Source organism: Adiantum capillus-veneris, chromosome 12 (genome assembly GCF_014529385.1).
Source record: "Adiantum capillus-veneris isolate H3 chromosome 12, ASM1452938v2, whole genome shotgun sequence".
NCBI lineage: Eukaryota > Viridiplantae > Streptophyta > Polypodiopsida > Polypodiales > Pteridaceae > Adiantum > Adiantum capillus-veneris.
In genome coordinates, this window is record NC_140942.1 from 19,972,664 (window position 1) to 19,988,715 (window position 16,052).

The following is a 16,052-nucleotide window of genomic DNA, read 5'->3' on the forward strand; positions in this document are numbered from 1 at the left end:
TTCTTCGAGGGTTTCCACTTGAATTTAATGTATTTAAACGCATTAGGAGATACAAAATATTGTCATCAGTAGCAGCATAGAAAAGTGTAAAAGTCATGTCTCTGGATATAGATATAACAAAAAAACCTTAAGGCTGCCACACTGTTTAGTGTTAGCCCTAGCAATCAAAATGACACTATGAAGGCCACCAAACTTGCTTAGTGTTTGCCACACCAACTGCATTCAATAGCCATGCATTTGTTTGAGATAAGGCCTGTTTTCTTCACCTTCCCTCATATTCTATGGAATTCCTTTGTGAGGCCACATGAGGAAGTCTTCCACAAAATGTTTACACTCCACTCCAAGCCAGAAAGCATAAAGTTAAGTTCTTGATCTAAAAAATCGCCGAAAAGCAGTACCCATCCAACCACAGCATATTCTACACTCACAAGTCACACCTGTATGTTTGTAGAAATATATCATAAAGATTCATTTATTTTTTGTCAGCTGTATGTTCGAGCTTCATGAGTTTTTAAAAAAAGCTGCCAGGCTGAAGACTCTGCTGAGCAATTGCTATCAAGCAGGCTCATTTCATAAGGGTTTTCCAGAGGCGGTTTTTTTTCTCCCCACCACCATTACAAGGAGAACATGCTATGGCTGAAAACAACATGGCTTGAAAAGAACATGGACATGGAACTTCTGACATCTAATAGAACTTCCTCTCCTCTCCTTTTTCAACTCGAAAGGGATTTGGGGTAAGTCCAACTCATCTTTTCCCGAGCCCTGGTCGCTATCAAATGTCAGTTCTCATCAAGGGATCTTGGATAAAAAATCGAATGCATACCATACAACATAACCGTGAAACCATGTTGCAACCAGGCTTCTCAACTGAACGGGTCGTATGGCACAAGCTTGTATAGGATTCGAAGTGCAAGGTTACTATATTGATTCTCAACAAAATCTGCACACGCACTTACATCCTTCCATTGCTAGCTGAGGTGCACATGCTGTGAAAAGAGAACATGATCTGTAGAAAAAGAATGAATGTGGCATACCACCCAGCATTCTATGTACCTTGTCGTTTATATTGCCATCTGTGCCGCCAATAACAAACCTAGACCTAATGCCGCTCCAAATGCTGTATGCAGACGAACACAGTAGTACTTTGCAAGAAAAATCTTTTCCTTATTCTGTGTCCAAAAAAAACACCAGTCAATCCTCTCTCTCTCTCCCACACCCGCACCCCCACCCCCACACCCCCCATCAAAAACAAAAATCTCCCATTACAATGGACATCTGAGGGACACAAGATAGCCTCCAAAACCTCAAAGTCTTGCTGGATTTATGGCAATAAACCTCTGCAAGTGCTGTTACACAAGTGAAACAGGGAACGGGAATGGCCAAAGGTGCCGAACGGGAATGGGGGGCCGGAATGAGGACACAAAAACAATTAAAATACACAATTTTCAGCTCTAGATTCCAAAATGTTAGATCCACACGACACATTGAGCCCTAGGTGCCCCAACCTACTCTAGTCTCATGAGTGCAGCATCACATTCACTACAGCTAAGTGGGGAGGGGGAGGCAAGTTGTCACTTGCAAGTGCCAAGGCCTAAGTGCTGTGAGAGCCAATGAGAACAGGAGAGGAAGGGAATCTCTTATTTAGCTTGCAAAGAGAGAGCCCGTGAAAGAGGGCTCCTTTCAAAGAGAGCCCTCCTCTTGAAAAGGTACCATTTGGCCTCTGATGTGGCCATTTTTAGCATTCAAAATGTATTCAGACATTGCCCGGCCCGACATGCCCGTTCTGTACACCCCGCGTCTGGTCACCATCTGGAAGCGTTCTGACAGTACCAAAACAGGAAAGTGGAACACTCGGGCGTTCCAGGAGTTCCACTTGTCCAAAGCTGGCCAGAGCGCCGTTCTGAGGTACTAGAATGCACATTTCCTGTTACTATGCATCTAACCAACTAAAGCTTTACAGGCTCTATGGTATTCTAAATATTGCTTCACAAATCCTCAATTTCCTATAAATTCAAGTTGGAGCAACAGAAACTAGCGTTCTAGAAGCATATAGGAAAAGTTCCTTGATAGTCATACCTCATGATGCTCTGTCACATAGTCAACAATCATCTTTCCAATTGGTACCGTCAACAAAACAAGAACCTGCATAAGCCATTTGAAACAGACAATGTAGTCATCACAAAAGAATGCTACTCAGCTTCCAAAACTCCAACATAGACTCTGATATGTCCTCATCAAAAGTACTCCTCACTTCTAAAAGCCTATTTGGCCTTCCAGAATTGTGTCAAAACTCAGTGACAAGTTACAACAAAACTTTAACAAAGGTACCGCCAGAATTGTTCCGAAAGGCATACTTACTGCACAATGATAAGGCAGCCATTTCATTGCTATCATTCCTAAAGCAAGCATATAAAGCCCAATAACTGATACTTTGACCACTTTTTTGCCTTTCTCTGTTCCCAGCCTCACCTGTAGAATTATACATACAGTAATAAAATGGAAAAGATGAATAAATCGAGTAACCAGTATAAACTCTTTCTTCACCAAGGAAACTCCCTCTATATATCAACATGTGCCTTACCAATGGAGAGAACTTGCCCACACTCCTGTCTCCCTCAATCTGCATTTGTTTAAGAAACGTTATAGTTTAGTCCTCTTGAATTTTCTGAACTCTTTAAACCTTGTTAAGAATGCATCAAAGCTGGATAAAATTGCTACAAAACAAGGGACAGACACGAGCGGCGGCCATTGGAGAACGTAAAAATTCCTATTTCCTCTGGCAAAGGATTTTTTTTTTTCTTTTTTTTTTTTGGGGGGGGGCCGTGGGGGGGGGATCAGAGTTTAAAACCTGCCTGGTGGAAATGGCTGCAAAAAAGGATCAATGTTGTGGTAATGCCAACTAATGTTGCCGCTCCCAGGATCGTGCCAGTTATTGGCAGGCTACGAACCATTCAGCTAGATAAGCACATGAAGATATTTTAGAATATAAGGAACTTGAAAGGTAATATAATTCAGGTTTCTCATACCTGCCAATTTGTTGGCTTAAATAAAAAGCTGTTGTTGCAAGCGGACCGAATGCAGTAAAACAAAGAGGCTCTCCTAGCCCCAAATAGCTGAGTCGAAATGGAGGACACTGAGTAGAGTGACACACAAAATTGTGTCAGATAGCATAACCAATTACATTTAAATGTACAAAAATGGAGCTTGGGACCAGTACTATTATAAGAAATGCCACATGTACAACCATAAGCTCCCCATACACACAGTATAAGCCCAATCAATTAAAAGCATAAGCTCCCCAACACATGATGATAAAGCCCAAACCCCTTCGTGATCCCTCCCTGAGGAAAATTCCCCAAAAACCTCTCAGCTAGCATTTATTACTTTACACAGAAAAAAAAACAGCAAACCTGATATATGTACCCACAGGCAATAGCAGCAGCTTCAAGGGCAAAAATTTGCATGTTTTGAGCTTGCCAACAGACCCATAAAAGACCAGAAATCCCAAGAGCCAGGCATGCATATGCAGAAACTAATACTGCTTCACGACTGCAAAGACAAGCCAAACACGTCATGCACACGTTTGAATAGCTCTTTAAGCACCAGCGAACCCACAAGCTTAGCATTACCTTCCTGTCATATTGACAACAGACTCTCTTTTTCCTTTATCAACGCCTGTCTCAGCATCATAGGCATCATTACTGACCAACGCACAAAATTGAAGTTAATAGGATCAAATCAAACTGAAAATTATGAACCAGGAAACCCAATTACTATCAATCAAAGCCAAACCTGTGTAAGCATAGCAAACATTCAACAGCCTGTAGAAACTTCCAAGCAGAATATCACAAAAGGCAAAACATAATACTTGAGCTCTTTCTTGTTGCAAATTAAACAGAAGAGTTGTTTTTTTCCGGGAAAAGTACCAAAATACCCCCGGAATTTGTGAAAGCACCCAAAATGCCCCTCAAATTTAAAGATTCCCAAAATACCCTCCCAGTATACCACTTGTCAATTTTAGGAACATATCTCAAGACATTAATTTTTACAAGTTTTTGGTGCTCCCTCAATGCAAGATGATATAATTATTAGGATCTAGAATGATATTATGAAAAGGTTCATTATTCCTTGACATAAATGCCACTATGTGAGCACATTGGTAAAAATTTCTGTCTAAGGAATGGAATATGATTTGAACATATGCTTCAAAGGAAGGTGTCAACCATGTAAAATTTTCCCCAGAAAAAGCTGTGTCAATCTATTGTATGAAGGCTAAGGCCTTCTCATTATCCTGGGAACCATGAAATTTAACGCTTTCTCCACTTGCCTTGTAAGCTGAGCCAACAGGTTGTCTTGGCATTGAACCAGTTGCATTCTGAAGAGGAGGATACCCTAAAGACTATGATCAGAAGTTCTGAAACTCTCATCTTCTTGTAAGAAATTCTTTCCAACTAGTTACTTTGGAAAAGCAGTTGGAAAAGTATGGTTGTGGGCTCCCTCAGAAGCTCAAACGCTTAGAATCAATACAAGAGTTATTTTGAAGCTTTTAAACCTTCATGTGTACTTTGGGAATTTTTGCAAAATGCATTGATATTTCGATATACCTTCATAAGTTCAGAATAGTCTGAACTCACGAATTATAAGAGGGAATAAAGAACTCATAAAACTATAAAAGCGAGGGACTCAAAAAAAGAAAAGAGAAAAAAAAAATCACTTTATTTGCTATGAAACAAAACTAGATAAAACAGAACATTATTAACATAAAAATGTTTTTAGAAGAGCGACAAGTAAAATAAGTTGACGCATCTTACTTGGCTAAAACTTAAAACAAGTACTCAACTTTAAACAAAAAAGGAAAATACGTCTTAAAACCTTAATCCTAGAAATCAAACTTCACACAACAACTTCTAAAGGAACATAATCTTAAGTCCTAAGTAAGCTAAATACGAAATCGAAAAATGAATACTACTACAAACCTATGAAGAAGAGGCTGCAGATAACCGAAGAAGTACGAAGATCCAAACTTGACAAAATGTGACCACAACTTCGCTACTTGTCCAAACAGGAAGAATAAGATTATCACCTTTATCATGCATAGCTTGGACAACAACTATGACATCCCTACTCACGTCGTCAGTGCCCAAGAGTAGGTGCAGGTTTGTATAGAGGTCATTCATGCTTTGAACATACTCTACAAAACCAACGAGCTGAGTTTCTATCACCCTCCGGATGCATTGATATTTCGATAAATAACCTTTTATTTTTAACATTTATTTTATGTTCTCTTGATTTCAACCTCCCTTGTAGATGACTTTTAATCAGTTTTTGAAATGGTTTTGATTTACAATTTTGAAGAGGCCTAGAGGGTAGGGTCCTAAAGAAAGGACCCTAGGTTTATTTGTGAGCTATCTGATATGATCACCACACTTGGACTACAGACCCTCGGTGATGCTTGCTCAAGACACTCTGTGAGGATTAGTGGTGCTAATCCTATAGTTAAGACTAAAACTTCATACTTGAGATCAAACTAAGACTAGAGACAAGAACACTTGTTGTTTGATTGATTGAATAAATGCTTGAAAACTGAGTACAATAGGCTCCTTATATAGGAGACGAAGAGTCATAATTGAAAAGACAAGTCTCATGGTGAAGAGATGAGACTTTAGATGTAAAGAAAATCCTTTGGACGAAGGGCTGCAACCATTGGTTAAAGGGGTGTGACCGGACGTTGAAGGAGTGTGGCTTTTGGTGAAGAGGCATGTCTCGTGACCTGTTTTCCTTGGCATGTCACTTCTCGTATCTGCAACTAGGACAAGATGTAATAATGTAGCATAGTCACAATCGTGACATTCCCTCCCATTTAAAATAAAACCCAAGGGTAGCTGTAGAAACTCCGAGAGAAGGAAAATATTTCTGCTTGCTTCTGCATCCAAAGCTCTAATTGTTAAGTCCCATGTCATGACACTGTTATTGACCATAACTATTTTGCCAAACTAAAAACTGACCACATCTGCAACTTGATTAGTGCCTTTGTCAAAGTCATTTGTAACTTTGAGCTTTGTCCAAGAAAAGATTGAAACTTTATCTGCTTCAAGCGAAACTATTGGTAAACTGACTTGAGTTTTCCGTGGAGTGATGACCACTGGTTGGAAATCTGCAAGGTATTCCATTGGTTTGTTTGAACAATAAAATCCTCCAAAAGAGATGCCGTACACTGAGATAGAGTAGTGTTTGGAGGTATAACCATCTGTAAAGGTTTATCAATAGAACAAGTTGCGCCCAAAGATTCAATTGCAACAACTAAAGTCGTGTTGCAAGAGTTTGCATCTGATTTATCTTTTGCATTACTGAAGGTAAGGACTGGTATCTTCAAGTTTGAAAAATTCATTCACCACTGCATTTGGTATCCATTCACAGACAAAGACTTTATTCTGCAAGGGTGGTGACGAGGCGAATATTTTTGCCTGGATCACAGTCAAAGAAGGGGTTATGTGCTTGTTGGTTGTCACACAAGAACCAAAAGCTTTTGAATCTTCAACTGTTTTAGCGGGTATTAAGGCTTCGAATTGAGAAGCGGGGGTTTGAGGGAGTTGTTGCCTCTTAGACCTCCGAAAAATCCTCTTGCACAAGGAAAGGATCAATAAATCTTCAACTTTACCACCATCAGACAAGAAAGACTTAAATGTAGGACATAACTCGCGAAGGGGAACTTGTCCAGCATCGCGGCATTCACGACCGAGTACTCGACTAAGATCAGATATATGTGCCACTAAGTAAGCCCATCTTGATATGGCTGATTTCTTTTTAAGATAAGATCCTTTGGAAGCTTCATATTGTTGCTTTTGTTGTTGATGATTCCAATAAGAAGTAGGTTGCTTAGAACTGTAACATCTCAAAGAATGTTTATGTTGAGACTCTTGCTGCTCACATGAAGATACTTTGTGTCTAGTTGTCTCTGCGAAACCATGCTTTGGTGGGTGAGGAAATTTGGGATGAGAAACCTCCGGTTTGAGCGGTTCTTCCTGGTCGGTTGGTGAATCTGCTAATGAGGAAACTGACTGTGTAGCCCTCGGCGCGCGCAAAGAAGAATGACCCTGAAGTACGTCCAAGCATGATGCCATCGATGTAACAATAGAGATAGCTTGTTGGATCTGCTCTTTTAGAACTGCTATTGGATCTTTGGCATAATATGGTCGTCGCCATCTTTTGAACCGGCCATGCTGACTGCTCGGCGAAAGTAAATGTTTCTGATACTTCGAGCATGGTTAAATTTGACACAGGTACCGCCTTTGGAACAAGTTCCAACTCTGGGGTAGGAGAATCTTGCGTGCAATTTGTTGGCAAAATCTCCATCGGAACTTCGTCTATATACGAGATATACGGAAGAGGCACAGACACGTTGTAACCATCTTTGTCCATGGCAGAGAGGGGAGTGATGAGCACAACAGAGTAACAGGGAACGGGCCCTTCCCGTTCCCGGAACGCGTTCCCAAAGAGGTTGGGGGGGTGGAATGGAAACATGGACAAACGGTGTTCCCAGAATTCTGTAATCGGAACGGGGGGAATGGCCAAAATGGTAACAGAACGGCAGGCCGGAACGACGCTTTTCAAAAAAACTGGCCGTTGGACAGTTATGAAAAATCCAATTGTTGGGGGTATTTGGGCGCTTTTGAATGGTTTTGGGGGGGGGAGGGGAAGAGAGGGGGTCTTCTCCTCTCCTATATAAGCCAAGGGTCTCAAGGCATATCTTCAAAGTTCAATCTCCCTCAAGCCTCAAGAGCCAAGGCAAGAGCTTGAACGTTCAACTTTCCTCAAGCCTTCAAGCCTCAAGGCTCACTCTCGAGTCTCCACCTCTTCATCAAGCCAAGGCACTCTCTCTCCCTCCCTTGGGCCTCAAGGCTTTAAGCCTCGAGGCTCAAGCTTGAGGCTCGCCGCTCCACTTCTCCCTCAAGCTCCACCTCTCCATCTCTCCATCTCTCTCGAGTCTCGAGTCATGATTCAATCATTCACCACCTCTCTTCCTCTCCCCTGGGCGTCGAGGCTTTAAGCCTCAAGGCTCATGCTTGAGAGTCTGCTTGAGAGTCAAGACTCTACCTCTCCCTCACTCTCCACCGCTCTCTCTCTCTCTCTCTCTCTCTCTCTCTCTCTCTCTCTCTCTCTCTCTCTCTCTCTCTCTCTCTCTCTCTCTCTCTTCCTTCCTCTCTGGAGTCTCTATCACTTATGGCGCAAGCTTCCGCATCAAGTGAACGTGACCCCTTGGGTGCCAAGAAGAAGAAGAAGGACGAAGCATCATGGTGGGAAAAAGTGCATTCCCGAGTGTTGGGAAAGTCCGGTGGTGCACACGCATGGAACTGCAAACTATGCGGCTTCGAACGGCAATCCGGCACAACCAAAGTCAGTGCTCACCTCCTTAAGCTAGAGGGACAACAAGTAGCAATATGCAAGGACGTCAACGAGCAATTGTTGAAGGTATTTGAAGCCAAGGATGCCGCCATCAAAGCCAACAAACAAGAGAAAGAAGTGGCAAGGCCTAAGCGTCCCGCAATCAACCCCAACAACTTGGTTTTTCCCTCTTCTACACCTTCTTCATCAGTTGGTGGTGATAGTAATGCGGCAACAACGGAGACGACAGCGATATCATTTCGATCAGCATTTTCAATGCCTAATACTACTCCGGTCTCCACTCCCAAATTTCACCAACGCACCCTACATATCACTTAGGATCCAAAAAGGAAGGAGGATGTGGATGCAAGTGTGGATGCTCGGTAAGACTTACTATCATTTTCATACAATCAATCATCTCGATTCTCATTCTCATCTGAATAGTTAATACTAATACCTCTTGTGTGCAATGTCTAGGTCGGAGCACTTCAAGACCATGTACACGAGGATTGGAGAGTATGGGGCACGCTACGTGCCACCCTCTTCCAAGGCCCCCCGTACTACTCTACTCGATAGAGAGAAGGCCGTTGTGGAGATGACAATCCTCAACATGAAGAGGCAATGGACGTAGTATGGCGTGACCCTCATTGAGCGACACTAGGAGGAGGTCCATCCATGGCATTGTTGCCTATTCCAAAGGGGAGATGTATTTTTCCCACTCCCATGACGCCACGGAGATAGGAAAATCAACAGATGTCCTGGCGGGTGAGTGGGCGGAGAGGGGAGATGTATTTTGCCTACTCCCATGATGCCACGGAGATAGGAAAATCAACAGATGTCCTCGCGGGTGAGTGGGCCTCCGCCGTAGAGACCATTGGGTCGGACCTTGTGATAGGTCTAGTCACCGATGGGGAGGCATCAAACAGGGCAACCGGAGCTATTTTGGAAAGCGCTTATCCTCACATCACGGTGTCCTTTTGCATGGCACATTGCCTTAACAACCTCTTGAAGGATTTCGGCAAACTATCTTGGATAGAGTCTCTCATTGCATCCACGTCCAAGGTGGTTGCTTTCATCAACAACCACAACATACTTCGAGCTGAGTTCTTGAAGCGGTCGGGGGGAAAAGTGCTTCTAAAGTATTGTGAGACGCGCTTCGCCTACAACCATCTATTGGTAAGCCGCTTTGTAGAGTGTCAAAGTGCAATGCGGCAGCTCTTCATCAGTACAGAGTTTGATGAGACTTCCCATGCAAGTACAATCGCAGGGATCGTTTGTACAGGGAAGGTAGAGGATCCTGAGTTTTGGGAGTCTCTAAAAGAATATTGACAAAATGGTGAAACCAATGATAAAATTGCTTAGAGTGATGGATGGTATGCAACCTTGCATTGGCAAGGTCTATGAAGCAATGGACCGCATGGTCAAGGCGCTTAAAGATCATGAGAAGGACCCAGATAGGCTCGAAGAAATCAAAGAGCTTTGCAATAGCAAGTGGAATGCCTATAGTTCACCTCTTCATGATGCAGCTTTTATGTTGGACCCAAAGTTCCAGGGTGCAAGGTAGGAGCACGATTCGGAGGTAAACACACATTGAAACACCATCTTGAAGAAGCTTCACCCTGATCGTGACTTGCAACGCAAAATCAAGGATCAGCTTGCGTTTTACGAGGATATGCGAGAATCATTTGGGACAGCCGATGCCCAAATTGATCGCACCAAGATTTCCTCCGTCTTGCGGTGGCAAGAAAATGGTTCAGATGGTCCCGATCTTCAACGACTTGCCGTCCGCATTCTCAGCCAAGTGGTTAGCTCCTCTTGCTTGGAGCAATTGTGGAGTGTATATAACCACATTGCATCTAGAAAGAGAAACCAACTTGGAGTGGAGAAAGCAAATGACCTTGTTTTTGTCAACGCACACTTAAGAATGCTTTGCAAGTCAACATCCAAAGTGACAGATCCTTTTCTACAGTGGGAGATGGAGGCAGAGGCAGAGGTGCTTGGAGAGGCAGGAGGATCTACGCATGAAGATGAGCCTATGCAGGAGGATTGAGATGATATTCACGACGTTCAGGACTCCACTACAAATTGGGAGGTGGGATACTCTTTTGCCCCTACCCAGAGGTGAACATCATGCATAAGTCATGACTCATTGCTCATTGGTTTTTGATATTTGTTTCCTTTGTTGCCGTCAGCTTTGCCCCCTGTAACAGACTTGGACACTCCAAGTCGAGAATCTACCGCGACAACAGAAATAATTACTTCAAAACAGTTCACAGTTCACAATTGATTCTACACTGGCCCGGCGGAGTTCCGTGCCTAGAGATATTGGCCCCAAAGACTGGAGCCCCTTTCGGTATTTCGTTTTGTATTAATCTGTGTTCAAAGTACAAGAGAGAGGCAGGTGCTCACTCTCAAACTCTACGTCCAGATGCTCAGAGTTGTGAGGCCCTGCCCACATACTTAAAGATTACAAGGGATGCTAAAAGAAGAGCCCAAAAGCTGTTCTCAAAAGCATTCAAAGTTAAAAGCTTTCAAAACTAAAGCAAGAGGACTCTTTCTCTCTCTCTCTTGCTTAGTGTAAAAATAAAGCAATCCCAAAAGGCTCCAACATAAGTTTTCAACCAGAATTTCGTAGCCAAAAACTGCCCTCAGCTTTCCGTAAAACACGGAGGTCCGTACATGCTGCCACGTGTCCACAGCTCCGCAGTTCCCGGGTTCTACGCCGCAAAATGCGGAAGCCGTACGCTGCCTGAAACCTGCCACACGGGGTGTGTGTGTTGGACTGTTTTCAGCAGTGCCTAGGCAGCCACGAAATTATTCTCAACAGGGCAGGTGTGTATATATAGCAGCCATGTCACCAATTTGTGACATACCCCCCTCTTGAAAGCATTGTTATCGCCCTCGATTACACCTGCAAAACAGACAAAGGCCATAAATTGTCTTAGCAGACACTGATTGTTAGTACCGACGCACTAAGAACACACATCTAGCACATGCATCAATCGACAGTCACATCACACATCACAGGACATCACTTGACATCACAGGACATCACATGACAAATCACATTCAACATTCATTCGGATCTCAGACCATGATTTATCGGCAAATCGCATCTAGATCCACTCAAGACCTCTTGACTAATCCCTATTGCAACCATGTCTATCGAGATCATTCACACCAAAATGTTGCAGTCATTCCGTCTATCAGTTAATGCATTTAAACAAGTCAAGAACAAATCAGTTCCATATTATCCAGAAATTCCATTTCATAAAGTCATACATCAGAATACTGTCAGCTCTCAGTATCCCTGAAGCTCAAAGAGACATAGTGACTCTATTATTCAAAAATCGAGGCATCTGCTGACCAAGGAGCGGAGCAACTCCCCTCTTGTGCAAACCCACCACACAAGATCTCCGGCCACGTTGAATTTGGGGTTCCATTTGCAGTAGTGTAACAGACTTGGATACTCCAAGTCAAGAATCAACCGCGACAGCACCAAATAACCACTTCAAAACAATTCACAGATCACAATAGATTTGCATTGGCCCGGCGGAGTTCCGTGCCTAGAGATATTGGCCCCAAAGACTGACACCCCTTTCGGTATTTCTTTTTGTATTAATCAATCATCAAGGTACAAGAGAGCGGTTAGGGTTTCACTCTCAAACTCTGCGTCCAAATGCTCTGAGAAGTGAGGCCCTCACCACTAATTTAAAGATTACAAGGGATGCCCAAAAGCAGAGCCCCAAAAGCTTTTAAAATTAAAAGCATCAGTTCTCTCTCTCTCTTAGAGAGTCTTTTCTCTTTTTTTTAATAAAAAAAAGCAAAATTCGCGTCGCCCATCATTTCAAAAAATTAAAAATTAAAAAAAATAGCCTCCGCGATTTCCGAAAATTAGGGTTTCTGTCAGAAATTAGGGTTTCTGCTGTCCGCCACGTCATCACTTTGTGACATACCCCCCTCTTGAAAGCATTGTAATCGACCGCGATTACGCCTACAAAACCGACAAAAGCCATAAACCGTCTTAGCAGACACTGACTGTTAGTACCTACGTACTAGGAACACACATCTAGCACATGTACAAAATCGACAGTCACATCACACGACATCACAGGACATCACCAGACATTCAACATTCATTCGCATCATAGACCATGATTTATCGTCAATGTAGCTAGCAATCACATCTAGGTCCAATCGGGACATCATCGATGTCTGAATGACTAACCCCTATTGCAACCATGTCTATTCGAGATCAATCAGACCAAAATGCTGCAGTCATTTCGTCTATCAGTTCCTGCACTCACAAGAAGTCAAGAGCAAATCAGTATCATTATCAAGAATTCCATTTCATAAAGTCATCTAGCAGAATACTGTCAGCTATCAGTATCCCTGAAGCTCAAAGAGACATCAGTGACTTTAGTATCAAAATCGAGGCATCTGTTGACAAAGGAGCGGAGTAACTCCCCTCTTGTGCATCCCACTGCACCAGATCTTCGGCCAAGCTGAGTTTCTGGGTTCCGTTTGGAGTAGACTATGCTAAACCAAAACATCGAGGTAAAGTTTCACAATCCGAGGAGTATCTGCTAGGTCCTCCTCCTCCATCCACTTCGCATCAAATGCAGGAAAGTTCTTGAACTAAACCAAGAACCCGCCTTCGGACTTTACCTTTCTTCGTATCGTTATGTGCCAAAATCTGTTCATGAATAAGGATCTCCTCGTTTTCTTCCACTTCAGGTTGCTCATCAGGCTCCCCATCATCAGGCACATCACCCTTAACAGGTTTCAAGAGACTCACATACAATGCATTGTGAATCCTCCAAGTATCTGGCACTTTCAATTGGAAGGAGACATCATTTATCTTGTCAGTGATCTGGAAAGGTCCGTAGTATCGCATACTAAGCTCTAGAAAAAGCCTCTCCTTTGCCTTTTTCTTTCGTAGGCGTGCCTTCTCAAAAGTAAGAGCACCCAATCATCCTACTTCAATTTCAAGTCGCGACGATGGGGATCCGCTGCCTTTTTCTGTCGTTCTTGAGACTCCTGCAAAGTCTCGCGAACCTTGGCAAAAGCCGTATCCAAATCTCGCGAATATTCATCCGCTTCAAATATCTAATCTTTCGTGCTCAGGAAGGATGGAACCTTCGCAGCACTTTCAACAATCTCACATGGCGTCTTCCCCGTCGAAGAGTGTATCCTGTTATTGTAGGAAAATTCCACCAAAGGTAAGTTCTTTTCCCATTGAGTCTTCTGATCCGAGATACAAGACTTCAATAAATCTAAAATCACTGAATAGGCAATCTCAAATTGCCCGTCAGTCTGCAAGTGGAACGATGACGAGAATTGCAACCGTGTGCCAATGTTCTCCCAAATTCCAAAACAAACTCATAAATCTGGGGTCTCTGTCGGAGACAACCGTCTCAGACATGCCATGTAATTGGAAAATCATCGTGATCATTCTGTGTTCTCGGGAGATCAAAAATGAAATCCATTTCAATACTTTTCCAGGGGTGGGTGCGTATGGGTAAAGGCTTTAACAATGCCTGTGCCTTATGCCTGTCAAACTTGACCTTCTAGCATACTACGCACAACTCTTCCACGTCCTTTTTCAGTCACGGCCAAAAGAAGTGTCTCTCTACCCCTTTCATGGTGGTAGCAATGCCGCGGTGACCCGTAAACGGTGGACAGTGGCATTCACTCATAACCCTTTCCTTCAACGGCTGTGTAACGCACAACATAGTCTTTTTCATCAAGTAGCCTTCCCGAAGGGAGTATCCAGCTACTGTCTCCCCATCCCGTATCCGTGTGAAAATATCTGCAAAATTTATATCTGTGGCATACTGATCGACCATATCCTCGAAGCTCCTATGATGTATCGCGGAAATAGCCAGAACCAACGGTTTCCGAGACAAAGCATCTACCACCACATTCTTCTGTCCCTCACATGGACAATCTGGATATTCGCCCACCGCATCTGCTTTTCCGAAAGCTACTTCTGTGACAAGAAGTAGCGCAAACTCTGATGGTCTGTAAAGACAGTAAAATCCGCTCCGAGTAGGTAATACCGCCACTGGGTAAGAGCGTGGATAACCGCCAAAAGCTCTTTCTCATAGATCTGTGTTGTCATCTCCGGCCTAGAGAACAAACGGCTCTCGTAAGCTATGACATGGCCTTCTTGCATCAAGACCGCACCCAGACTACGACCACAAGCATCACAATATACTTCAAATGACTTTTGCAAGTCCGGCAAAGTCAAAATAGGTCCCGTAGTCAATTTCTCTTTCAATGTCGGAAAGGCAGTCACCTCTGTGGGTCCCCACGAAAAAGGTACTCCTTTCTGTGTCAAGGTATGCAAAGGGGAAGCAACCTCTGCAAACTTTCGTATGAACCGCCTGTAGTACGAACACAGTCCCAAGAAGCTTCTAACTTCGTGGACATTTCCTCAAATCCGGCCAATCACAAATAGTCTCTATCTTGGCCGGGTCCATTTGCAGTCCTGCTGCTGACACAATGTGTCCCAAAAAGTGTATCTCTGGTAGGAAAAATTCACTTTTCTTTGCATTAATCACTAACGTGTGATCTCGTAATGCCTGAAAGACTTGAAGTAGATGATCTCTCTGTTCTGCCTCATTCTTGGAGAAAACAATGATGTCGTCAAAGAAATTGCCAACAAATAGCCTGTACTCTCGAAAAATCTTGTCCATCATCCGGTTAAATGTCGCAGGAGCATTGGTTAAGCCAAAAGGCATCACCAAAAACTCAAATAACCCAAAATTCGTCCGAAAAGCTGTCTTGTAGACATCTCCTGGCGCTATCCTGATCTGATGATATCCACTCTTCAAGTCAATCCTGCTAAAGGACGAGGATCCCTGTAACCTGTCAAGTATATCATCGATCCTAGGAATCGGAAATCTGTTCTTGATGGTGATTTCGTTGAGAGGGCTATAATCGATGCACATTCTCCAAGATCTGTCTTTCTTCAAAACCAACAACACTGGAGAGCAATACGGTGAAGTACTAGGCTAGACAAGACCCTTTTCCAAGAGGTCTTTCACTGGGTTCATAATCTTTTCATTTTGTACTCGGCTCACACGATAAGGTGGCCGATTCGGTGGCGTGCTTCCAGGTATCAGATCAATTGTTTGATCTTCAGGCCCTCTGAAAAGCAATCGGCGTGAGTGTGGAGAAAAATCTTGGCGTTCTTTTGATCAGGTCAAAACATATTCAACCTTTATCTAGCGTTCAGTTCTCTCCCAAAGGAATGAGTAAGAAACTGAAGTTCATCAAGTACAATCTCTAAGCCCTTCATTTATCAAAGTCGCTTTCTCGGTCCGATAGTCAACCACGGCGTAGTTCTTGTGGTACCAAGGGATCCTGAGTAGAACGTCACTCGCGTGCCCTGAGCACCCCTGTCATTGCAAACAAAGTTTGCCAATGCTCCGTGTAATGGCAACATCCCATCCGGGTGCTAGTCGAACTACCGCTGCCTGTGGCGTCAGTCTGTCGGTCGTAATTCCAAATCGAGCCGCCAATTCCAAGTGAAAAGAAGTTGTCCTTGGCTCCTTCAAAAGAGCTTCCTCATCCTTCACTTTGCCCCAAAAAAAGCGACAAAGTTTGTACTTTCATTCATTTGATTCGGTGCAAGTCCCACGCCATGTGGTACCAGTTCTGCT

General features: G+C 43.3%; 1 protein-coding gene across 1 annotated transcript in view; it reads right to left on the bottom strand.

Moving 5' to 3' along the window:
• Positions 1-348: 348 nt before the first annotated feature.
• ABC4 (UbiA prenyltransferase family protein) overlaps positions 349-16,052 on the bottom strand; it is an 85,241-nt gene continuing 69,537 nt past the window's right edge. Inside the window, exons 3-13 of the mRNA XM_086524925.1 lie at positions 3,630-3,701; positions 3,411-3,549; positions 3,027-3,133; positions 2,853-2,940; positions 2,582-2,620; positions 2,359-2,469; positions 2,077-2,142; positions 1,144-1,169; positions 1,054-1,099; positions 824-940; positions 349-762 (exon numbers count right to left, since the gene is read on the bottom strand). Of these exons, the coding sequence (XP_086381051.1) occupies positions 631-762; positions 824-940; positions 1,054-1,099; positions 1,144-1,169; positions 2,077-2,142; positions 2,359-2,469; positions 2,582-2,620; positions 2,853-2,940; positions 3,027-3,133; positions 3,411-3,549; positions 3,630-3,701 (943 nt within the window). The 3' untranslated portion in view covers positions 349-630. The remainder of the gene's footprint in view (positions 763-823; positions 941-1,053; positions 1,100-1,143; positions 1,170-2,076; positions 2,143-2,358; positions 2,470-2,581; positions 2,621-2,852; positions 2,941-3,026; positions 3,134-3,410; positions 3,550-3,629; positions 3,702-16,052) is intronic.